Source organism: Miscanthus floridulus, unplaced genomic scaffold, assembly GCF_019320115.1.
Source record: "Miscanthus floridulus cultivar M001 unplaced genomic scaffold, ASM1932011v1 fs_911_1_2, whole genome shotgun sequence".
Lineage (NCBI taxonomy): Eukaryota > Viridiplantae > Streptophyta > Magnoliopsida > Poales > Poaceae > Miscanthus > Miscanthus floridulus.
Genome location: NW_027097444.1, coordinates 46,760 through 54,783, shown reverse-complemented (window position 1 = coordinate 54,783; position 8,024 = coordinate 46,760). Strand labels below are relative to the sequence as shown.

The 8,024-nt window shown below is 47.0% G+C and overlaps 1 protein-coding gene across 2 annotated transcripts; it reads right to left on the bottom strand.

The window, feature by feature from the left end:
* Window positions 1-4,286: 4,286 nt before the first annotated feature.
* LOC136533538 (osmotin-like protein) lies at window positions 4,287-7,657 on the bottom strand. 2 transcript variants are annotated; one of them, XM_066526096.1, is made up of 6 exons: window positions 6,527-7,657; window positions 6,039-6,237; window positions 5,683-5,958; window positions 5,512-5,613; window positions 4,998-5,313; window positions 4,287-4,908 (listed from the first exon to the last, which is right to left on the bottom strand). In XM_066526096.1, exon 1 carries the CDS (start codon window positions 7,624-7,626, stop codon window positions 6,781-6,783), a length of 846 nt encoding a protein of 281 aa, XP_066382193.1. In that variant the 5' UTR covers window positions 7,627-7,657; the 3' UTR covers window positions 4,287-4,908; window positions 4,998-5,313; window positions 5,512-5,613; window positions 5,683-5,958; window positions 6,039-6,237; window positions 6,527-6,780. The 2 variants fall into 2 exon arrangements, with proteins under 2 accessions (XP_066382193.1, XP_066382195.1); XM_066526098.1 differs by having other exon boundaries at window positions 6,705-7,657.
* Between the last annotated feature and the right edge of the window lie 367 nt (window positions 7,658-8,024).

Sequence of the window (8,024 nt, the reverse complement as noted above, 5' to 3'; positions counted from 1 at the left end):
CATTCATAGCAAAGGAATCATAATTTTGCTTAGCTAGACAATGTTTTTGCTCACGGACATTACTTGTGCCATCATAGAGCTCTTGGAGTTTTAACCAAATTTCATGTGCCGTATTTAAGGTGAACACTTGGTTAAACACATCCATGCTAAATGATTCAAACAAGCAATTCTTAGCTCTAGCATTAAAATGCATTTCTTTTTCGTCACTCTTTGTGGGCTTTTCAGGATTCTTAATGGGTTTCATCCCATCATGAGTGACTCTCCATACACCTAAATCAACCGCCTCAAGGTGGCAAGACATTCTAGCCATATAGTAGAGGAAGTTAGTGCCATCAAATTATGGAGGCCTAGCGGTATCCATCCCAACCACTCTACAATAGCGTTGGCTCAACGGCGGTTAAGCCAAAGGTCCAAATATGAGCCAACTAGCTCTGATACCAATTGAAGGGACTGTGATGCCTAAGAGGGGGGCTAAATTAGACAACTTAAAATTTTAACTCAAAACTATGGCCTCTTTTTCTAATCCTAGCAAAACCTATGCAATAGATAAACTATCTAGATGTGCAACTATGGTTTTGCTAGTGTGTTGCTATCTCTACCGCAAATGTAGTAAAGTAAACAATGTAGATGCAGAAGCTAAAGAGTAAGGTAGAGATATGCAAACTCCCATCGATGACTCTGGTATTTTTACCGAGGTATCAAGAAGCGCGCAAGCTTCCCCCTAGTCCTCGTTGGAGCCCCTCGCAAGGAATCCCTCACAAGGGCCAAGCTCCTGGTTGGGTAACTCCGTGGATAGCCTCAGGCCTTCCCCACGTGCAAGTGGGTCTCCGACATGCCTTCCAGCAAGCCTCTCCCGGATGCTCTCCACCGTCTTCACTATCAAGCTTCCGGCCAAAACGTCGCAGGCCTTGTTCCCTCTGGTACACGGTGGCGGCCACACCACAAATGCGGCTGGTGTGATCTCGCAAGACTTCAAGCCCCTCCAATGTACAACACTTGTGCTTGCAAGCACGGGGTGGCAAGAGGTATGCAAACCTCACTAAACACTAGGCATAAACCTAGAGTAAGCGCATAAGCGGTGGTCTAATCAACCTAAGGACTTCGCAAACCACTTATGCTAATCACCTAATAAAACACTAAGCACTATGCATGTGGAGATCACTAAAATGGTGTATCAACACCCTTGGTATGTTTCCTTAGTTCCACAGACTTCAAATGGCCGGTTGGGGGTTGTATTTATAAGCCCCGCTGAGAAAATAGCCGTTGGGGTCGAATTCCCACGAAACTGCTACTGACCGAACGCTGAATCATTCTGACCGGACACATCCGGTTGTCCCGACCATTGAGCTAGCAATGTGCTGATCGGACGCTGGCCAGTGTCCGATCACCTGCCACCGGACGCGTCCGGTCACAGATATGCCGCTCTGGAACCTTTCTGTACTTGATCAGATGCTGTGTTCCTACGTCCGGTCGGTTGCCGCCAGCGTCCGGTCCTTGCGTCCGGTCGCCTGTCTGCCGAGCCACCGGTCCAGCGTCCGGTCGCACTTCCAGTGTCTGGTCCAGTGTCTGGTCACCTCTGCGAGCTTGTTTCTTCATGATCTTGCGTACGACTTAGTTCCTATCTTCATGTTTGGACTTTGCTTGATATCTTAGGTCTTTTCTTGTGCTCCTAAGGTCTTGCTTAAGGTGTTGGTCATCAGATCATCACGTTACCTTCGTCCAGTCACGTCTTGCACCCTGTTGGACTACAAAACAAACACTCACAAATTCATTAGTCCAATTTGGTTGTGTTGGTCATCAAACACCAAAATCCAAAGTAAATGGGCCTAGGGTCCATTTTCCTTACAGCGTCCTAAGCAAATTGTCCTGGCGATTCGATGGGGTAGTTGGGAGGAAGCATACAATAGGGTGCCCTGCATCTTATGTGCAATGCATTACTACAACCCTGGCTTGAAATGGTTTGTGGACACCAGAGGGATGTATTTTTGGGACCCATTGAGGCATGTCCTCTATCGTGTGTTCTGGTCGTTTGCACAAACGGAATATGCATTTCGGTTTTGTCGGCCAGTCATACATGTTGATGGCACTTTCCTGATAGGAAAGTATAGGGGCCCCTTGATGATGGTAGCTGTTGTTGATCCTAAGGACCAAATAGTACCCATGGCTTTTGCTTTGGCAAAGGGAGAGAACAATGAATCGTGGTCATGGTTCATGCGGCTTCTATGTGTACAAGTTCTTGGCCCATCTCGCACTATATGTTTGATCTCAGACCGTCACCTAGGGCTTCTTAATGCTGCAGCTGAGCATATAGATGGGTTCCTGCCTCTAGTGCATAGATGGTGCATGAGACACTTTGCCGCTAATTTCTGGCGGTGTCAGAGGAAGCAAGAGGTATATGACAAGGTAAAGGCTCTATGTTGTGTACATACAGAGCACCAGTTCAAGGAGACAAAGAGAGAACTAGACAAGATGCTAAATGAAGCGGGAAAGGTTTGGTTAGAGTATTAGATGGAGCAGAAGGCTCAGTGGGTGTTAGCATATGACGAGGGATAACATAGCGGCGTACAGTTGGAGCAGCGCAGTCCTAGCATGGACGTATCGATAGCAATGCGTTGCCTACCGTCGCACCTTAAGGTATATGAACTTTGGGGGTTGCTCCTACCTACTCCAGGTTTGGTGTTGGGAATGATGGCCCGTTGGGAGACCTCTTGTTACTGGTTTCGTTGTAAGTACTTCGGTTCACTATATTATTTGAGGCAGTTACATATGATGAAATTATTAATGGCTAATTCATTATCGTGTTCAATGCAACATTGGAACGGGCAAGATACACTGCCTACAGCTCTGTATATCTAGATGCAAGCAGAGTTAGTTAGAGAGAATGCGAGACACAAGTACAGGGAGTACATGGACTATCATACATGTGTCTTGTTCGATGTACACTATATCACAACCTAACTTAATTATGAAATGTTCATGTGCATTGGTGTTCTTGGGATGCTCCAGAGCTCTAGGACTATCTGAGTCCTGTCACTAGGGATGAGTCATATGAGTATCGCTGCAACGTTACTCTTATTTTCTTCCATGTGGTCGAGATTCACTTGCCCATCAGGGTTTGCAGGTAGTTTGGAAGAATGATAGGCTACCCACCACTGCTTTACTCCACCAACCAAGAATTGCATGGGTGTGTTATTGATTAATAACAAAGCTACAATTCAGAGGTATGTATGGTACAACTAGCAATTATTTTGTTATAGTTATGACATGTCTTCTGGCTCTTTGAGGACACCAGTTGGCTCTTCTCAACCGGTGACAGGTGCCACTTCCGCTGTGCGTATACCACCATATTATAGCACTGGGAAGGACCCTGTAGATGAGGACAACGATGACAATGACGACAACCCCTAGGCTTCCGCATACAGCACCACCAGTGTGACCCTTGGCAGCAGGACGAGATCGGCATGTCTTAGCAAGGTGGTGCCCCGCTTGGTACCCAAGGAGCCTCACAGGTAGTAACAAAGGTAGTTTCTTTAAATACGTAGGCTCCATGAACTAACGATCATAAAGATTATAAGTAATCATGCATATCATATACTTGCAAGGTATGAGCTGTAAGCACCGGCAACGTGACCACACCGACGTTGGCTATACTCCTAATGTGTTGCCTACAAATCCAAAGAGACAGAGGCGTCCGAGGGATCCTTACACTCCTAGGACCTAGTTGGTTATGTCAAACTTATGTCCAACGAATATTGTCGTCCGAAACTTGTAGACTCATGAACCAATAAAAATGTTATGTGGCAACTTGTCAACTTGCGCATGGACTCCATTTATTTGCTTCATATTCGTTTCAATTGCGTCGTGGCAACACTTGTAGTTGTTTATAGCACCGACAGCAGCTCCTGTTCAATTGCAATTAAGGCTGGTCAGCTTCTGTCTACATCCAGGTCCTGCCACGTCATGGGCCTTGGCGTGTCAGTGCCACGCCATGGGCTATGACGCGGCAGAACCTAGGCTTAGGGTTGCGTTCCTAACGTGACTCATGAAAAAAGAACGTTGGAGTAAATGATAACATTATTGTTATTTTACATTGATCTAATGCTAATAACATAAATTATACACTACTATTTTAAAATACATGGGAAACATGCAAGATATATATATGCCAGCCAACCGTATTCGAAATAATTTCACTCGATTTTGTTCGTTATAGAAATTCTCAACGCATTCGCTATTATTAAAAAACTTGGATGCATCGGAGAGCGACAAACGGATGGGTCAGAGGGTGACAAACGGATGGGATCACTTAAGATCATCCATGGGTAATCCAAGTACATGATACATGGGTACAATACATCAATAGTTCAAATGGAAAACAAGACAACACAATGAAAGTTCTAGTACATAGCTACATTGATCATTAATAAAGCATGGAACTAACAGACGGCGCAATCAAAAACCCTTAGTCAGAAACATACTGAGTAAGCAACTCATCATCTGAGTACTAATCCTCTACCACAACCCTGTTGCTATGGCTAGGGTCACTCGTATTGCCCTGATCTGCCTTTTGCCTATAGTAAGCGGCCTCCGCTTCATCTACCGGCTCTGCAGCTTGAGAGAAGAACGCTTCCTCATCCTCCTCCACCTTCAAACCCACCTCTACTAGAGCCATGAGCTCGCTCAGTCTGCCATTGTCATCCTCATTCTTCTCCACCTGTAAGCCCGCCTACGCTAGAGTGATGAGATCGCTCAACCTGACAATATCGTCCTCATCCTCGTCCCCCTCATTGTCCAACACAATCGGACATATAACGCTACGACCGGCTCGGGTTCTATGCTCATGTAACTTGTTTTCCACATAACTTGCACGGGCCACCTCTGTGGCATGGTCCCCGCTGCATCCAATCCCTTCATGTATAAAATACAACAAGTTACCAACGCGATTATAGTACATTTAAAAGCAGACAATGAAAGTAAGAAGGCTTCCAATGTCTCACTTGCACACAATGCAGCAACATGGTCATTCAAGACCTGCATCTGTACTGTTTCCTCCTCTATTGCAGCCTTCCTTGCCCTATCCTCCTCTAATGCCATCCGTCTCTCCGACCCCCATTTGTCAAGCCTAACATCGATCGTGTTATAAATACCGCTCTTTCTAGCAAACTCACACGTGTTCTTCTTTCGTAGTTTAACAAAGTGGTTGACATAGTCACGTCAATATCCCCTCTTCCATGCAATTACTTGCATCCCCTTCAAGTCATCCAAGAACTTATCTTGACCATCATAAAATTCTCACTTGCATTTCCTAGTGCTCTGTTCAAACGAAAAATCATATCATAATTCTTTAAAAAATCCAGAAAATACAATTTCAGGTTTTCAACACCAATAACTAATCTCATCATAGTCAACCATATGGCCACAATAATGGCCTATTCCAAGCTCCGAAGGGACTAGGCCATAGTTGGATTTAACAACACATTTGCACATGACAGGAGCTGCTTTGTAAATTACCCTTTCTTTCTTCTTTTTCTTAACCTTTGGCGGTTCTTCTGACCATTGGTTTTTAGGACCATACAACCACTCCTTGAAACGACACTTCGTCATTGAAAATACCTAAATAAGGTGACATTAGTATATGAACACATATAGCTCAACATTTCAACACATACACTTTGCACTTACTTCATGCTTGTTTGGATACACAAACTCCAACGTATTCTCAGGGTTTATCATAGCTTGATCTCCGCAATCGCACAGAGGAGGTTCCTCGAGCCGTCTAACTGTGGCTAAATGCTTCTCCTTAGCCGTTATTGGAAGCGGGTTAGGGGGAGGTGGAACCCACCGCTCGAAGTGCTCTCGTGGATGTCGCCCTCTCCACCAATCATTGAAAAGGAGGTACCTAGGGTCAAACTTGTCTGCACCGTCGATCCACTTAAAGAAAAAGCACCGCTCATAGGCCTACACAATAAAATTCTAATAAAATATTAGTAACCTAGTAATACAAATGAAGAAAAAAATATACGAAAACAATTACTTACATTAAAACGATTGCATGTGTAGAAGCAACGAGCCATTGTGTCCGGATGTCTCAATTGAAACACGTCGGCCGGACGACCAGTCACAGTTAGGGACAGGGAGGTCAGGAGGGATGAGGGTATCTTTGCTAGACTCGTCGAGGGACAATTCTCTAGGACGACTCCGTTTTCGCCATAACAGCTCCCGAAATATGTCTTCCATCTAATAAAATAGTTCAAATTAAACATCAATCAAAACAACATAAATTAATGTAAAATATAATCATTTGCATTGCAACTCAAATAATATAACCAACACTTATAGCAACAAAAATATGCATGATAAACATACTTCAAACTAAATAATTAACCTTAACATTGACAAAATCAAACTAATATCTTTCTCCAAACCATAGCTCATAGTTCCCAAACGTAATTTTTCTCCTAACATTAACTCTCATTCATAATATTTCAATCCACCATTCAAACGAAAATAAAAAGTGCGTCATTACCTTGAACGAGGCCGAGGAGGGAGGGAGGCGGCCAGAGAATGGAAGGGAAGGGAGGGAGGGAGGCGGCAACGGAGGGCCGAGCGCCGACAGCACTTGGGAGTGGTGGGAGGGCGCGGCGCGGAAATCGTCCACCGTGTTAAGGCAGACAGAGGGAGGACGGCTCACGGGCGATATTTACCTAGGACTGCCGCGCCGTAAGGGATGGCGCGACAGACCCTACCACGTCACCGGTCAGCATCTCGGTCGTCACCACGTTATCCCTCTCGCCGCGCCACCATGCATGGCGCGGCACATGCGTTTCGACGCGCCAGGGAAATAGGCACGGGTAAAAGTGTTAGTTTTGGAAAAAAAAAATAAAACAATGTTAGATTTAAAATTAGTTTACAAAAAGTGTTAAAAAAACACAAACTGGCCGTGCACTCCCGTGCCGGGCAGAAGACGACCTTGAGCTCGCTGGGCGCGATGCAGTCCTGCGGCGTTGCCTCGACGTCCGTCGAGGTTGTCCTCGTGTCGGGACACTTGGCCTTGAACAGCGCCGCTTGCGTGCCCCCGGGTCCGCAGCTGCCCTGGGGCGCCCTGGCGCCGGCGGGGCAGCACTCCTGGTCCTGGGTGAGGTCCACGACGCACCCCAGCGTCGGGCACTGCACCCCCGCCGCGAAGTCGTGCGGCGTCACCACCATGGGCACGTTGAACCCGTCCACCAGGCTCACGCTGTACATCGCCAGCCCGCCCACGCTCACCTGCGCCACCGTCCCCGGCGACGCGTTGCCGGTCTCGCACTGCGGAGGGCTGCAATCGTCGCCGCACGCCATGCCATCGTCAACGCACCCTGTGCGCGCCACCACACGGCCCGACCACGCGCCTTGCGGCAGCGCCATGGTCACCAGGCCCTCGCCGTTCCCGTCGAGGCGGGCGTCGGTGCCGGCGACGGAGGGGTACCCGGCGTTGGCGGTGACGAGCGGCCAGACCGGGTAAGGACAGAGGTTGTTCAGGGTGAGCTTGGCGCAGGACGACGCATCGCCTGCAGCGGCGGCGGCGTTGGCGAGCACGGCGAGTGACATCAAGGCCAGAGCTTCCTGCGTCTTGGACGACGTGACCATCGCTGCTGGAAATGCAAGCACCGTTCAATAATGCAACAGAAGTGAGCATATATAAGAAAATGTGGCTATTAATTTGCTCCAAATTGGAAGTATACTGATTGACTGGGATCTCGATTTCGTGGGGGCTGGTGGTTGGGCTGAACTGCTGATGCCTTGGGGAAGAGGGAGTTGCCAGTTGCGTGTGGCAGCTGATAGTTCCCTTGGTGCACTACATGTCTTCAGCCCCTGAGGTTACGGCACAATTAGTTTCTTGATAGAAACACTAGCGGCAGGAGCTAAGTTACGGCTCGATTAGCTTCTTTTTGTGTTTCTTTGTTTTTTTTTTCGAAAACCAAAGAACTCAAAAAACAAAGGGGCGCTCAAGGCAGCGACAAAATAACATAATAATGCAGGAGTAG